Below are 18,365 nucleotides of genomic sequence, written 5' to 3'. Positions count from 1 at the left end.
ATTTTTGAAGAAACTGTTTTGTAGGAAAAACTCTGTGAATTATTTTGTATGACATTTCTTTCAACTTATTTGTAAGGAGGAATTTCTGAGACCCAAGTCCAGTTTATATTATTAAAGAGACTGTTCCAGTAAAAAGATAACAGAGGGAGTATAGATATTTTCTTTTAGAAATAAAGATCTAATTTTATAGATATTAGACTTTAACGCGGAAAAGCAAATGGAGCCAATTGGGGTATTTTCAGATCTAGGAGGACAGACAGATAGTGAATGCGTATAGTTACTCTTTTTAAAAAGCATGCCTACACCATAGCGCTGGTAACCATATTAAATTATTTTAATGTAATAGGTATTTTGAAATAAACTCTGCAAACTCAAACAAAGCCCTTTCATTATTAAACAACTGACCCACTAATAATAACCCATTCCTAAACCTGTTATCAAAAAATAAAGATTTATTCCTACACAAAACATTGCAGTTATTCCAATGGGTACCACCGGCTCGAAAATGCTCATTCTCTTCCGGGTGCGGAAGTGCACGTCAAGTGGATATTCCGCGTGGTGTGAAATTCTTTGCTCTTATTTTGTCCCGGAAGAACACGATATTTCATCGTGTCAGTTGTCGTCACCCTTCGTGCCAAAACAACTTCTTTGTCGACCCTGATAGAAAATGGCTGGAACAGCTTTAAAAAGACTCATGGCGGAGTACAAACGTAAGTTAAAGAAAGCAAACTAAACCTGCAAACATTCTGGATGTACACTTGTCCTGGTAGCAACAGTTTGTCAGCTGCTTTGCTTCATATAGACTCGGATGCTTCCAGAACTTCAGTGGGTTTCACCAACATGCTGGCAGTTTTAATTATTAACACGGTTAAGTAAACAAATCATATGAAGTCCTACTTAGGACTTCTTAGCATTTCTTTTGTCTGTGTCTTGTGTGACATACTGCTACTTTGACAGATACGCTCTCAGATCATGGTACTATCGTGTTACTGCAGAAGTTATTGGTTCTTATAATATTTGTTTACTGTTCAGAATCAGAAATCAGAATGAGCTTTATTGCCAAGTATGCTTACACATACAGGGAATTTGTCTTGGTGACAGAAGCTTCCAGTGCACAAACAATACAGCAACAAGACTGATAAAAAGCGAGTAGAAAATGTAAGCATATATATAATACATACACATACACGCAGTTGAAGTCAAAAGTTTACACACACCTTAGCCAAATACATTTAAACACAGTTTTTCACAATTCCTGACATTTAATCGTAGAAAACATTCCCTGTCTTAGGTCAGTTAGGATCACTATATTTTAAGAATGTGAAATGTCAGAATAATAGTAGAGAGAATGATTTATTTCAGCTTCTATTTCTTTCATCACATTCCCAGTGGGTCAGAAGTTTACATACACTTAGCTCTGCCTTTAAATTGTTTAACTTGGGTCAAACGTTTTGTGTAGCCTTCCACAAGCTTCTCACAATAAGTTGCTGGAATTTTGGTCCATTTCTCCAGACCGAACTGGTGTAACTGAGTCAGGTTTGTAGGGCTCCTTGCTCGCACACGCTTTTTCAGTTCTGCCCACAAATTTTCTATCAGATTGAGGTCAGGGCTTTGTGATGGCCACTCCAATACCTTGACTTTGTTGTCCTTAAGCCATTTTGCCACAACTTTGGAGGTATGCTTGGGGTCATTGTCCATTTGGAAGACCCATTTGCGACCGAGCTTTAACTTCCTGGCTGATGTCTTGAGATGTTGCTTCAATATATCCACATAATTTTCCTTCCTCATGATGCCATCTATTTTGTGAAGTGCACCAGTCCCTTCTGCAGCAAAGCACTCCCACAACATGATGCTGCCACCCCCATGATTCACAGCTGGGATGGTGTTCTTCGGCTTGCAAGTAGAGCCCAACCGATATGGGATTTTTGAGATGATACCGATTTTAGAAGGGGAAAATTCACCGATTACCGATATGGTGGCCGATATAGTTCAATTTTGAGCGGCAATGAAAACAGACCTTTTCTATGTGGATTGTGCACTGATTTTGCACCCATATGACTGTGCAAAGGTACTCAAGGCTGCTTTCTTAAACAAATATTTTTATCAAAGAATATATGACATTATTATTATACATTCTCAACAATTCTAGAAATGAACACTGAGAAAATAAAGAATAAATAAAAATACAATAAATGGCTAAATTAACATGTACTGCATGTTCAGTATCAGTTAGTGACCATATTTAAATAAAGAATAAATTAAAATTATAGCTAAATAAAAATCAGTACTGTATGTTTTGTATCAGTCAGTGGCTGACCATTAAAATAAAGACTAAATTCAAATAAAATAAATAGCTAAATAAACATCAGCACTGTTTGGTATCAGTCAGATGTTGACTGTTTTTATACTGCCAGTCAATTATGGGCAGGTTGTAAAACAAGAAGCATTTACACCTGCCGAGTCAAGAGATAAACAGCGGTAGCGGTACTACACCGTATTCTGATATACAAGTTCAGGGGAAACATTCAACGGTGGAAAACCAGACTTTTGTATATGAAATTTTGTAAATGCAATGACTGGAATTGTTTGGTTGAAGGGGGTACCAAATTGCGAATCCTGAACAAAACCGTTTGGTGAATACATGTTTACACATTAGCTTCCACTCAGCTGACAAGCTATGAAAGTAGCTATGTGGTTAGCTAGTTAGCTAAAAGCTCGTTGTTATGGAGAGTAAAAGACGGATGTTGTTTATTTAGTTTCCAGCATTGCATCCCACCAACTAGGTAACAACATAGCGTGAAATCAACACTCAGCAGACACAATCCACCACTGCACCGTTGTCTGCAAAAAGATGATGTTTACCTTTCAACCTGCAATGTTACTGTCTGCACTGACAAACTATAGCTGGCTAACATAGAAAACAGATGTGATAAACATGAGTGACATGGTTGTCAGGGACAGGGTTAATGTTATATTGGTTATATTGAAAAGGGAAAACGATGGGGTCATTGTTTATTAACTTTCCAGTATGTATTTCACAAACTAGTTAGCACCTTACTGTGAAGACACTGCTTAACTCCTCACTGTCTGCAGAACCATGTCACCTCAGCTCTGTAAACAGTGGAGTCGGAGCACACTCTGCTGGACAAACTATGTTATGACATCAATTTTAAATCACCCCAAGCATTGTTTTCTGCATTATATGTTCTGAATTTTTTTTTCATATCTGCGCATATCGGAAAACATATACGCCGATACCGATATATCTGTGAAAGGCTAATATCGACTGATAATATCAGCTGACCGATAAATCGGTTGGGCACTACTTGCAAGCCTCATCTTTTTTCCTCCGAACATAACGATGGTCATTATGGCCAAACAGTTAAATTTTTGTTTTATCAGACCAGAGGACATATCTCCAAAAAGTAAGATCTTTGTCCCCATGTGCACTTGCAAACTAGTCTGGCATTTTTAAGGCGGTTTTGAAGCAGAAGCTTCTTCCTTGCTGAGCAGCCTTTCAGGTTATGTCGATATAGGACTCGTTTTACTGTGGATATAGATACTTGTCTACCTGTTTCCTCCAGCATCTTCACAAGGTCCTTTGCTGTTGTTCTGGGATTGATTTACACTTTTTGCTTCAAACTACATTCATCTCAAGGAGACAGAATGCATCTCCTTCCTGAGCGGTATGATGGCTGCGTGGTCCCATGGTGTTTATACTTGCGTACTATTATTTGTACAGATGAACGTGGTACCTTCAGGCATTTGGAAATTGCTCCCAAGGATGAACCAGACTTGTGGAGGACCACAATTTGTTTCTGAGGTCTTGGCTGATTTCTTTTGATTTTCCCATAATGTCAAGCAAAGAGGCCTTAAAATACATCCACAGGTACACCTCCATTTGGCTCCAATTAGCCTATCAGAAGCTAATTGGCTAATTTCCTAGGCTTGACATCATTTTCTGGAATTTTCCAAGCTGCTTAAAGGCATATTTAACTTAGTGTATGTAAACTTCTGACGCACTGGAATTGTGATATATTCAATTAAAAGTGAAACAATCTGTCTGTAAACAATTGTTGGAATTACTCATGTCACGCACAAAGTAGATGTCCTAAACGACTTTCCAAAACTATAGTTTGCTAAAATGAAATCTGTGGAGTGGTTAAAAAATTTGTTTTAATGACTTCAACCTAAGTGTATGTAAACTTCTGACTTCAACTGTGTGTGTGTGTGTGTGTGTGTGTGTGTGTGTGTGTAAATATATATATATATATATACACACGTATGTACAAATACAAATCTGTTATATACAGATAGTGCAAGGGAATGTAATGGCAGAAGAGGTAGGATATGTTGGATAAATATAAATAGACTAAGCTGTGTATTGCACATAATTATTGCTCAACATAATGTCATGGATACAGCTAGTTGTGTTCAACATTTTTCTTCCTTTGCAGAGCTAACCCTCAACCCTCCAGAAGGCATTGTTGCAGGTAGGAATTAGTGCAATTACGGAACTGCTTTATTGACCTGGATTTACAGTACATTTTTAAGAATCTTAATAATAATTTTCTTTATTCACGTATTTATTACTATATTTATAGCATTGATTAATGGCACTCATCACTTCCTCACAGGGCCTGTAAACGAGGAGAATTTTTTTGAATGGGAGGCTCTGATTATGTAAGTACAGAGCTTTTTTATTACTGGTATTACCTCTTTTGTTTTAACATATTGTTTGTTTTAATGTAATGACCCACTTTTAAAATTTTAGACAGTCTTGTTGTGTATCCAGTTTGCAGTGTCCAGCAGAGGGCCACAAGTACTCACTCAATCTTGTCTGCATCACTGGACTAATTTTCCAGGATATCGCCAAACTCAAAGTTTTTTTTAAGTTATTTATCATTTGTTGATTATTTAAAATTTTAGATCTTGTAGATAGTTACAATTCTTAGCTAGTCATTTGTATATCCATGAATCAGATGCCAAACAGGCAAACTTAGAAATACAGAAACAGACACTCAATGTGTTAAATTAAAAACGTTTTACATTTTCTGACAAAAATGTGAGTGGTACTTTCCAGTATAAAACTTGCCACCATGATGCCAGGGCATGGAATTTGATGTGGAGGACAGTGCCAAAAATTAACTTTTTTAATAAGGTTCAATATTTGACAATATTTTATTTAATTATTTTAGTTGATTTTTAGGGGCATTGTTTTACCTTTGTAATAATAATAACTTTAATAACTTTATTTTTATAGCATCTTTTAGCAATTTAGCTCAAAGTGCTTCACAAAACATAAAATCAAAACACACTCAGTAAAATACAACACAGTAATAAAAGTCTGTACAAATGAGTTTTAAAAACAGACACAGATTCAGCAGTTCTGGGCCTTGAGCCCCTGCCCTTTTGATGAGGTGCCCCTCCTACAAAAATACACTGCCCCTTTGCTGTGGTAGCAAAAAGTTTGGCATCACATGCAGTCATGCACACGCATGCCCACCCGATCCGACAGAGTGTGGCAGACAATTTATGGCGTTAAATTCTCAATCTGAACAGTTATGGTTGTTAACTGTAAAATGTAATCAACATCAAATACAAAAGAATCTAAAGATTTCAGAACACAAAGGATTTATTTTATATTGGCTGTGGCTTACTGATCCCAGAGGTGCAGTTGCAACATGGGGCCCACTGAGTCTGGAGGTGGAGCTGTGCTACAAGGCGTACTATGCATAGATGTTGAGCTGCACAAGAGGGCTCAATGAGCCCATTTCAATGTAATAGCTGTTTCAGCAAATTTCAGAGTTGTTGGAGTGTTTTCTTTGGGCTCAATGTTCAGAGCTGTTATTGGTACCCCATGGTTTCTCACTCTGTGCTTTTGTTTGATGTGCCCATTGATGCACACTTCTCATTGCGATTACTAATCAATATCTGCCCATAGAAACCGTTTTTGATAGACAGTTGTGTACAGTAAGTAAACGGAGAGATATTTGCCTTTCAAATGGGCCTTTGAGAATGATTCCATGAAGTTCTACCACCACTCGTAGGTGTGGTGAGTGAATTTCTGTGATTTACTTCTTGGAAAATGTATGAGTTAAACAGTTTTTTGTTTTTTAATGTTGAAAAGTTAAAAGCAAAGATCATTGCTTAACAGTTTTGAATCTCATGGTAGGTCGGTCTTGGGAGGTTTATGTTAAGAATCAGTTTCTTTATGGAAAAATTAATGGGATTTTAATGGTACTCTTGGCATACAGATTTGTTTGCCTTGTTCAGTGACTTAAAGGTGTTATATGTAAGATTGACAACAAGCCTTTGAAATGGGTACTGCAGTCCAGATTCAAAATATTGGAGAGTTGTCTGCCCCGCCCCAGACTCGAAGCTCATGCGGGTTGCCAGAATGTTTACACGCAAATAGCCAACTCAGCATCCGTTTTAAAGAATTTCTGGGCTTTAAGCTGTCTCCATATTTCAAAGGCATCTCCAATATTTATCCTTGTTTTACTACGCCTCTGGTCATGGTGGTTTTTATCTGGATGGCGAGGCTTTTTAGGTCAGGTGGAATCTGTTATCTCTGATCCAGTTTGATGGCTTCCATGGCTGCAGCACGCAGTGTTGTTTGCCTGCAAACTTGTTCAAATCTGTCAACCCGGTGGTGTCGAAATACTATTGGTGAGTGGGCAGTGGGGGGATCACACAGGCCAAAACATAAACAGAAATTCCAGCCCGGAATGGAAACTTCAAAGTAGAATTTACTGGCTATAGCATTGTTATCGGAGAAGCCAGTATTTCAACTTTTCGTTTCCTAATTCTCTAATGACATATTATGGTCATTTTATGATTTAGTACAGTAAAAATATTACATATAGCACCTTTAAAGAGACCCCTTTAAAGCAAGAATGATACCATGACTAAACAAAGGTTGGTAACTAACATACTTGGAAGGTGATATTTTGTTTAGAAGGTTTTGGATGATTCAGTTAAAGAGATGAAAATTAGACCTAATGATTAAAGAGATGCTAAATTGGCCTTGAGCGACTCCGTGTCCTTCTACATGGACTGTGTGTTTTGTCTTCACGATACGCTATGCATAATTTCATTTCATTTAAACCAACTAATCTCAGTTCAGGACACTCTGGGCTGTCAGTAAAGGGTTAAACATTTGACTCAGGAGTCAAGTGACAAAACGACATGACAGAGGCTTTATATGGAGTTAGGATACAAATAAGGTGCATTTCGAACTGTTCTGAGACCAGTGCATACAGACAGTACATTGGAGGTCATTCACTAAATAGGCAGCAAGGGAGCATCCTGTAGAAGTGCATTCACTCCCAACTTCCGACCAACAGTTCAGTTTCAGACTGCAGATTATGTTTGGACCACTCAACATGTTTAGCAGACATGGGGCAATGGTAATCAGTACATAGATTCAGAATTTATAATGCTTAATTTTATTTTAACATGGTTGGCAGTGATCGGACGAGGCTGACCATTTTCTGATTGGTAAAATGTTTCCGCATTGGCTATTACTTGTTTTTTTGACAGTGCAAAGAGAGAACATTGAGATTTTGTTGCCAATGTATAAAAAACATTGTAACATAAGTCAAATCAAGTAAAAAAAAATGTTTTATTAGTGTAGTTTTTCTATTTGAGCTTTTCCCAGTACAGATTGTTCCAAAGCAGCTTTACAGAAAATCAGCTGTAATGTCTGTAATGTCTCAAAAACATGAATAACCAACACTCCTCAAAACATAATAAACAAAGACTTAACTGGATTTTGTTTTCATCTTAATATACTGTATATCCATTTACAGAAGTCAATTGCACTGTCTTGTCTGAGAGACTCTCAGCAGGTCCATTTTATTACATTCTGGAAAAATATGATTGGAGCAATTCTTTAAATAATGTGTGTATAAAGCTTTAATGTGGTGGATTGTTGTTGAAATGTGTTCATACTTAACCCATCTGTTTGTACTACATCACCAATACAAATATATATATATACTGTAATAAAACTCTTGGGATTTGTGGGTAATACAATAATAGCTTATCCACTTGTAGCCACTGCTTAGGGTGGGCCAGAGTGTTCACTACAGGAATGCTTCATTTAGTTGTTTTCTTCCTATGTACGGTTACACAGAGCTTTGTAAAAAAGCACCTAGGTAGTGTTGGTTATTTTCAAAATGTTTGAAAGGTATTCAGTTGCAGATTACATGTGTTTGTGCTGGATATGTTGTAGGAAATATAAAAGCAGTAAGTTAACCTTCCTTGCTTTTTCTTCAGGGGACCAGAGGACACATGTTTTGAGGGTGGTGTGTTCCCTGCCATTCTCAGTTTCCCATCAGATTACCCTCTCAGCCCCCCCAAGATGAAGTTCACCTGTGACATGTTCCATCCTAACAGTGAGTGCTCTTTAATCTAAACTTAAATTAGATCTACATTAACACATTCAGCACTCAGACGTTGTATGAGGTGTTTGATGTCTCAAATATGCTTGTGTAAGATTGATGTACTTTAAATGAAAAGTTTAATCAAAAAAGGACAATTCTGTCTTATGCTACAGGTCTGATGAATGCTTGATTCTGATTGGTTGACGAACTTTCCAATGTGTGCACTTATTTTACATAAAGTAGTTCCAGGTCTTGACCGCATAACGGTTCCATATCACTTTGCCAAATTATTTCAGTTATTTCAAAGAGCCCTACAGGCTACCACAACAAAATAACCAATTAAAACAAAGACATTGGTAAATTACATCGGATAAGAATGACAAACAATGTCTATAATATCCTAAATTTATTTCAATTTCGATTGAAAAATGTCCTTGGGCACCCTCTCTTTCTCTCTCTCTCTTTTGCTCTCATCTCACCCACACACACACCATACTTGGTACCACAGCAAAATAACCATATAAACAAAGACATTGGTTAAAGTAAATCGGTTAAGAACATCAAACAGTGTCTGTAATATCCTACATTTATTTCAGTTTCAGTTGAAACACATTGAGACTCATGTCGCCAGTAGCGGTTTTAACCACCATGCAATTGCTTGGGGCCCCGGACATCGGGGGGCCCCCGCCCCAGTAGGAAAGCTCCGCAAAAACTGCGTGAAGGGTGGCATGTCACATGTTGTTCTGTTGTCATGTGCAAATACACTGTTGTCAGCACTCTCAGAGCTGTTCATGTTAGAGGTCCACCGGATTGGGTCAGTTTTTCAAGTAGGACTTTTAGTTAAGGATTGTAATTTATAAAAAAAAATATACAGGCCTTCCGAACTTGTTTCGCCCACATGCTTTCACTCACAGATACATGCAAATGGATGAGTTAGGGGCCGTTCATACCGAATGTGTTTTTTGCCCGCGTCTGCTCTGTTTTTCCATTGTTTTCCTATGTAAATGTGCTGGACAAACGTCCATGCCTGCTGCTCTGCGTCTTGCTGTTTCTTCAGTGTCTCACAGGACCGGCACGTTTTTAGACACAGTGTCAAAAGTTAAAAAGAACTTTAGGTCTCAAAAACGCTGTTTCACTCAAAAACTTGCATCTAGATTGTTTTTAGCACATGTGTCACAAAGATTTAACGTTCTGAACAAGTTCAGGTTGCAAAGAGGTGACTGATTCAATAGCATTATTCCAGATTGTTCTGCTCCAAGCAAAGTTTCAGCTCTTGATAAACGGCAATTTTTATTTGTCCTTCTGCTCTAGTGTGCTGAGGGGTCGCCGTGCCTTGTATGTCTACTGTTACAATACGGTAACAAATGTTGCCAACGATGCTAACATTTGCCTTTTGCAACATGGTGAACAATACACTGCAGCGTCAGAATATAAGCTGGCCGGTTGCACCAGCTATACGTACGTTACAGCTAGGGATGCCCCCTGATAGTCGACCAAACGTTAGTCGATGAGAAGAGTCTTGGTCGACCAAGTTTTTATTGTCCTTTTGGTCGCAGAAAAACTCCACATAAAAAAGACGAACACCGGTATTGGACGCTAGGTGGTACTATGGGGTAATTTTCATTAAGCAGGGTTAGGGTTAAGCCTACACAATAAAGCAAGACACCTTGATTTCAAACTTTGAACTTTATTTTTTATTTATTTTAACTAAAAATTCAATTGAAACTGGAAAAAGTGTGCAATTAAAATGTGTGGTGTTCAACTTTTTGAAAGATGGTTTTACAACAGTTGTCAACATCTCTCTGGCAAAGAACCTACTTCATCTGTGCATTCTTTACCGGTCGAGTATTTCGTTGTCTGGGAAAATACATCATGTGTGCGAATAAATTAGTTTTGTTCCCTTATTCACGATATATATATATATATATATATATATATATATATAAATATATATCTCACAATATCCAATTACATCGGCAACCCCTGGGCTGAAGTATCGGTGAATATTCTTGCTTTAGTGATTTTGCATTGAAAATTAAATTAATTTATATAAAAAAACTTAAATCAAATACATTTCTAAATTCAAATTGCACTCCAGATGAAACGAAAAAGCAAATAAAATAATGTGATTAAAAGAATAATATATATATTACACACACACACACACCTTTCCATTTACCGTCAGGCATATATCCGTCTAAACATGCAGGTGGAAAATTACTTACACAAATGAAGACATAAAAACAATTATAAATATAAAATTAATAATTATAATGATGATAATAATCACTGAAATATAAATAATGGTTCGAGGTGAACGTGTTTTTGTATTATGTTTTAATCATAGATGTAGGCTGTAGGCTGCAGAGTTTGTCACAATAAACTGCTCTGTAGAAATAAAGTGAACTGAACTCGAAGCACCTCCTGAGCTGAGATGTCTGAGGTCATTCGCAGCACTCATAGACGATACTGTTCTTGCAAAAAAACAAATTCAGAAGACAGAAACAAAGAAAGAGTGAGAATCCTTTTAGATGCGCATGTTCAATGAGACTGCACGCCTCCGTATCAGTGCGTCATACATGCGCATAGATGGCTTTTCTGTCATCTGTTCTTAATAATATAATAGTGTTTCTTCAAGTGCATGTCTGTGTGTCTGTGGGCAAATTATTTGTAATATTAATTTGATAATAATAGCCTAATAAATAATCATTATTTAATACATGGGAAAACGAGCCAAATATCGTCTTGACATCGTCAAAGGCATCAGCTATTGGCGATCACTCTGACCATCGTCAATCCCCGAGATCATCGTCTGTTGGCACAACCCTAATGTGTATTTCTCTCTATAAATTAACAAAATGTTCAGACAGTCTCCTTGCTAGTTTTTCAGACACATTCAGAATCATTACCGCTTTTGCCGGTGTCGCTGCGGCTCGCTTCCTGGGTGCGCTTGTAAAATTAATATTTTAAAGGCTCATTATTACGGTTTAGTATTTCTCTGTAATGTAGAACAGTGTTAGCAATGTTACTTATAACATTCATTCTCAACCCTGGAACTCAAACCATTTTCTGATGCCCCCCCAAAATATATTTATATTTAAGTAATTAAATTAATATCATAAACGTGCGACTAGTCGACTAATGGCTTAAATTAACACCTACTAGTCGACTAGGAAAATCTTTGGTCGGGGGCAGCCCTAGTTACAACTTAGCCTAGTTGTGGCGTAAATGGGCACTAAGTCACAATTTACGCACTACTAAATATTTGAGCATTGCACCATTAAACTTAGGACGTAACCCTACGTGTAAACTAAATATTTACGGCAGACTCCGACCAGGAGTAAGGGTTGGAATAAAAAAGCAGAATGATATTTAATGACATCAGTGAGCTCATGTTTTGCGTGACAGGCTTCAATCCTTTCGACATATGATGGTCAAAGAAAGCTTCTTGGAACACTTCTTGCTGAAAGCACCTTGCAAAGTAATCCCAGAAGGTGCTCTTTGGTTGGGTTTCAAACATATACTCTAGAAGAAAGTTCAAGGCACATCTTCCGGTCCCAGAAAGTTAAAAAGCCTTTATTCAGATCATGGTTATCACAATACAAACATTAAAATGACTAAAACACTGCACACTGATGCATTTCGGCCTTCAGCCTTCCTCGGAGTGTGTCAGGTAGGTGTTGGCATTTATACTCGTTTACATTTACGAGAGAGAAAAAAAAAACGTACTTTTAAGCGGCTCTTCAGCATGAAAGCATTCTAACAGTGCAGTTTTCAGGGTGCGTCGCCCGGTGTGAGGTTTCAACATATTCAAAATATATATATAGGATTGGCAAAATGCCTCCAGGTCATGCAAAGTCTTTGGTCATCTTGCATGAACCGCACGTTTGAGATCTCCCCAGAGTGGCTTGATGATTTTAAGGTCAGGAGACTGTGATGGCCACTCCAGAACCTTCACCTTTTTCTGCTGTAACCACTGGCCTTGTGCTTAGCGTCATTGTCGTACTGGAAAGTCCAAGAGCGTCCCATGTGCAGCTTTCGTGCAGAAGAATGCAAATTGTCTGCCAGTATTTTCTGATAACATGCTGCATTCATCTTGCCATCAATTTTCACAAGATTCCCCATGCCTTTAGAGCTCACACACCCCCAAAACATCAGTGAGCCACCACCATGCTTCACAGTGGGGATGGTATTCTTTTCACTATAGGCCTTGTTGACCCCTCTCCAAACATAGCGCTTATGGTTGTGACCATAAAGCTCTATTTTGGTCTCGTCACTCCAAATTACAGTGTGCCAGAAGCTGTGAGGCGTGTCAAGGTGTTGTCGGGCATATTGTAACCGGACTTCTTTTGTGGCATTGGCGCAGTAAAGGCTTCTTTCTGGCAACTCAACCGTGCAACTCGACCATGCAGCTCATTTTTGTTCAAGTATCGTCATATTGTGCTCCTTGAAACAACCACACCGTCTTTTTCCAGAGCAGCCAGTATTTCTCCTGAGGTTACCTGTGGGTTTTTCTTTGTATCCTGAACAATTCTTCTGGCAGTTGTGGCTGAAAACTTACTTGGTCTACCTGACCTTGGCTTGGTATCAAGAGATCCCCAAATTTTCCACTTCTTAATAAGTGATTGAACAGTACTGACTGGCATTTTCAAGGCTTTGGATATCTTTTTGTATCCTTTTCCATCTTTATAAAGTTCCATTACCTTGTTACGCAGGTCTTTTGACAGTTCTTTTCTACTCCCCGTGGCTCAGTATCTAGCCTGCTCAGTACATCCACGTGAGAGCTAACAAACTCATTGACTATTTATGCACAGACACTAATTGCAATTTAAAAAGCCACTGGTGTGGGAAATTAACCTTTAATTGCCATTTAAACCTGTGTGTGTCACCTTGTGTGTCTGTAACAAGGCCAAAAATTCAAGGGTATGTAAACTTTTGATCAGGGCCATTTGGGTGATTTCTATTATCATTATGATTTAAAAAGGAGCCAAACAACTATGTGATGATAAATGGCTTCATATGATCACTATCCTTAAATAAAATAAAGTTTTTTTGCATGATCAGTCATATTTTAAAAATCAATGCCAAAATTTCACAATTTCTTCCAGGGTATGCAAACTTTTGAGCACAACTGTATATAACACACACACACACACACACACACACACACACACATCTGGTGAATAAATAGGCTATAAAAAACTTAATTTGGTTTAAAACTTAATATAGAGCATATTAATGCAACCAAGTCTCCATAATTTCAAAATAAGAGTCAATAGTGTTTTTTGGGCTTGTTTATAGTTAAAAGTCCAGTGTTATGCACCAAATCTTAATTTTTTTCTAATTATTATTGGAATTTGGTTGCGCAATAAACTGCATCTAGGATTTTATTAATTTTGGACTCTTGTAGCCTCTGTCTCTGCCAGTCATAGTAAGTAAAGAATAAGATTTTTTTTTTATATAAATAGATATTCATATCTATAAATAGATTTGAAAAACTATCGGCCGATTATTCGTAGGGGTGTAACGATTCATCAATCTGGATTGATACATCAATCCAATAACCAACGATCATTGTAAATATCGATATAGACATTTTTTTTAAGATATACCTTTATTTTAATAAAGGTAATCTCATGTCAGCATTTCCGTACGCGATGAAGCAACCTTATTACATTAATTTCACTTTATGAGTGCTAAATATGCTTTTCATGTGGGATATGCTTTTCATGTGGGGCTTCCATCGATATCGTTGCGCATGCAACCCATTTGAATTTTACATGAGAATTTGCTATTTAAATGTACCATGGAGCAGTTCAACCATCATGTGAAACGTCTTGACAACGGCGACATTCTGAACAGCACTAATGAGGGAAAGAGAACACCTGCTCAGATCCAGCATCAGTTATAAGACTTTACACATCAACACCCTTACTAAAATTTATCCCAGTTAAATGTAACAGAATTTTTCATTACAACTGTGGAAGAAAACCACGGATAGCATGGGTGGTTGGAAACAGGTCATGGGCAAGTAAGTATTTTGAATTGGATTAAACTGAAAAATAAGCTGTAATCAATCAATTGATGATCACTTGTGTGTGACGTTATTTTTTATTTTATTATCTGTATAATTTTTTTCAACATCTGAAGTACCTTATTTTGTTGTGGATGTCCCAGTGTGGATACTAAATTTGCACTTTTCAGAGAGCTCAATAAAATATTCAAATTATATTTTGGTTGCATTTGAGGACAAAACATTTTTTATTGATTGTGTAAAATAGGCACATAATATCGGAATATCAATCGCAGGGCCCTGAATCGAATCAAATTGAAGCAATAAAAGTTCCTTATCCTTGTTGAGAGTCTAAACAACTGTACGGAATCAGAGTCCCAAAGATTATTTATGGTAAGACCATTTCCTCTGCTCCAGCTGTTGGATACAGTATTCAGGGAAGTGGACCCAGATAAAAGGTCTTCCTGCAGGCCACAGATAGCAGCAGACCTGCCTCTGATGGTGCCGGGACTGTGGAGGCAGTTATCAGAGCTGGACGACTCAGATTCTGATCACTATCCTCAGCTGTGTGAGGATAACATCCAGCGGCTGATACAGTGTGGGGATGGTTTCATTGAGGCCCGATCCTCTTTAGCTGTGTCTCATACACTCACTCTTCCAAAGTGTTGATTAATTGCTTGTGTGTGTGTTTTCTGCAGTCTACCCAGATGGACGTGTGTGTATCTCAATCCTGCATGCTCCTGGTGATGACCCCATGGGCTACGAAAGCAGCGCTGAGAGGTGGAGTCCTGTACAGAGCGTGGAGAAGATCCTGCTGTCTGTGGTCAGCATGCTCGCTGGTCAGTTACCATTCACTTACTGATGGATTCTGATTCCCATTGTTTACTTCTCAGTCCTGTTTTCCTAGAAGAGGTCCCCAAGAAGTCAGGATGCCTCTACATTATTATGTGGTGTTTTGATTTCATTATTGTTTACTCTTTATTGCTTAGTGGTCTGGAAAGATACAGCCAAAGAACTGAATGATTTTCATGACTTTTGGTTCCATTAATGGTTCTCCAATGTGCATTCTTTCACTGATGCAGATGCAACACCGTGCTGACAATGTTTCCTGGGCTACAATTCAGTGGCACTGCAACACCACTATTCAATCAGCAGCACAAAACATACAAAGCAACCAGCGTAGTTTGCTTCCTGGAGAAATTACTCTTATGAGTTGGTTATTTTGAACCACAAGTCAATGATTCCGTCGTGTCCGACTCGAAATGAGCAAAGAACTTTCACTGTTTTGAAAGGCTTGTAAGACTTATCAAAGTAATTACTGGATGATTGTCAATATGTAGTTAAAGATACACATTATGAGTTTTGATGTAATTAGTGGTATTTTATGAAAATTAATGAAATATCTGCACCACATTTTGAAAGAATTTGTCCTGTGAAAATATGAAATGATCTCATCAGTTGCTATTAGGCTGCTGAGGACTGTAAATCCAATAAGAATTACATTTCTTATTTCCACAAAATTTTCCTCAAAAGTTAATCGTTAATGGAAGCGTTAAGGTACTGGAATCGTTAAGTGGAATCAGTACCAAAATCCTTAAAATCCTTACGATTCCTATCCCTGAAGTAATTGCTGCCCTCACTGAAATCGCAGTCGTCTGTGAACTAGCAACACAGTTTCACATTTGATGTTTAAGATACAGCTATTTTCATGAGATTTGGAGCCACACAGCGTGGCATGGCAAAAATAGAAACCAAGTGAGTAACAAAATGTCTTGTCTTGCTAATCGTTTGTTGCGATCAACACTGGTTAGGACAAAAACATGGAACAGCATGCTACAGATTTTTTTTTTTTATCACTTAGCCTATATTGTGTTGTGCCACAGTGGACCTGGTGGTAATGGAATGGATCACCCTGACCCAAAAATGAAAATTTGTTGTGGTTTATTCATTTGTCGTTCCACATATTATTTTTGATCTCCTGTGAAACACAAAAGCAGTAAAATGTCTGAGGTTCTGTTTACCAGGGAAGGTAGACAGTGGTTAATACTACTGAGTTCCAAAACAGCTCCATAAAAGTATCGTAAAGTAGTCTATACAACATGCACTACATCCCAAGTCTTCTGAAGCCATAACATTGCTTAGTGTGACAAAAAGAAAACAAAATTGAAGTCGTTATTCACTGATAATTTAGGCGTCTTGTCAGTTTTGACAAAGCTGGCTCCAAACTCCACTGTTTCTTGCATGACACGTTACCCATTGTGATGCAGCAAGTTTGATAAATGGGATCACAAATGAGATTTAAGAGCTGTGGTAGAGGGGAACATTTTATTTCGGTCTATGAACTTAGTGCATGTTAAATGGACTACTCTTAGGATACATTTATGGTGCTTTTTTTGTCCTTTTCGAAACTTGGCAGTATAATTATGATCATCAGCATTCATTGTATGGACAACAGAAGCTCATTCTTTTAAGCTTTTTTAAGAAGGGCTGTAACTCTCGGGTATCTACAAGCAAAAACACAGAAAATATCCATATTATAATTTACATCCCAGCAGTGCTTGTCCTTAATTTATTGTTTTGCTCCTACAGAGCCGAATGACGAGAGTGGAGCAAATGTGGATGCTTCTAAGATGTGGCGTGAGGACAGAGAACAGTTCAATCGGCTAGCCAAGCAGATTGTGCGCAAATCTCTGGGTCTCTGACTCTCCTGAATACAGACACACACACACACACACACACACACATACACACACACACTCTCACTCCAGGACAGGGAGGATTGACTGTTGAATGTCTATGAGGACACAAACCTCCTACAGGAGAGAAGAATCTCTGTGCTGAGTGTTGTAGTGTACTATCCCCTGTACATCCACCAGTGTGAGCACTTTATTCATACTCTCTTCCCTCTGCTGTGATTGGGTGGATGAGTGGAAGAACGGCTTGTGTTGAAGAATGCAAAATGTTATACACTCACCAGACAGTGTTCCAACAGAGAGTCAAGCATCAATCACAGAACAAGTACACAAGGTAGTGATTCACAGCCATTTTGGACTGCCGTCTTGGTTTTATATTTGTTTGTTTTACCTGTCCATAGTTTTATGAGATAAATAACAAATGCAGCTTTGTGTTGATGGCAGTATGCTGATGCATGCTTCAATGCCTTATCATAAAAAGCATCATAATTAAAATCATATGAGGCAGCAACTTAGACTCAGATCAGATCCGACTGTTTGTTTATAAATAGATTATATTACTGATCATTTGGGATGATGTAAAAGATTATGTCTGTGGATGCAAATTCAATAATAGTTATAATAATTATTAAAACAATCAATTACATTTCATATGAAACAAAGTTGGAAATTTGGTAATGCACATATTCAGAGTCTTTTCTTTAAAATCCTACTTGGATTTATTTAAAAGGAAAATGATTCTGAAATCATTTACTCACTCTCATGCTCTTCCAAACCCCTATGACTTTTGTTCTTCAGTGGAATACCAATAGGCAGTATGTTAGTCTCAGTTCGTTTTCATTGATATTTCTTCCATACAATGAAAGAGAATAGTGACGGAGGTTTTGTGTTCCATGAAGGAAAGTCATATAGGTTTGGAACAACATGAGGAAGAGTAAATAATCACAGAATTTTCATTTTTGGCCGAACTATACTTTTAAAGCTGGAATTACCTCCTGGTGAAGACAAGCCCCACCCTAACTCCATAATTACTTATGTCAAAGAAATTTTGAATTTATTTGATCCTTTGTATATTTCCTATCATTTGTTCTCAAGAATTGTTCAGTAAAAAGAAATAAATAAAAAAAAAAAAGATTTATGAAAGACTTTTTTTTTTCTTCTTGTAAGGCATGAAAAATGCATTGCATTGTTTTTCGTGTTTACTATGTACAAAGAGGACTGATGCTGTGTGCTGCCCTTTCATAGATCGATACTTTGGCACATTTCCAG

General features: G+C 37.7%; 1 protein-coding gene across 1 annotated transcript; it reads left to right on the top strand.

Moving 5' to 3' along the window:
- Nucleotides 1-577: 577 nt before the first annotated feature.
- LOC127448764 (ubiquitin-conjugating enzyme E2 G2) lies at nt 578-18,230 on the top strand. Its single transcript, XM_051711612.1, has 6 exons — nt 578-710; nt 4,458-4,493; nt 4,638-4,683; nt 8,284-8,402; nt 15,102-15,242; nt 16,993-18,230. Exons 1-6 carry the CDS (start codon nt 668-670, stop codon nt 17,103-17,105), a joined length of 498 nt encoding a protein of 165 aa, XP_051567572.1. The 5' UTR covers nt 578-667; the 3' UTR covers nt 17,106-18,230.
- The last annotated feature ends 135 nt before the right edge of the window (nt 18,231-18,365 follow it).

This window comes from Myxocyprinus asiaticus, chromosome 12 (assembly GCF_019703515.2).
Source record: "Myxocyprinus asiaticus isolate MX2 ecotype Aquarium Trade chromosome 12, UBuf_Myxa_2, whole genome shotgun sequence".
In the NCBI taxonomy this organism is placed as follows: domain Eukaryota; kingdom Metazoa; phylum Chordata; class Actinopteri; order Cypriniformes; family Catostomidae; genus Myxocyprinus; species Myxocyprinus asiaticus.
Note: the sequence above shows the minus strand (reverse complement) of the source record. Positions and strands in the feature narration are given on the sequence as shown.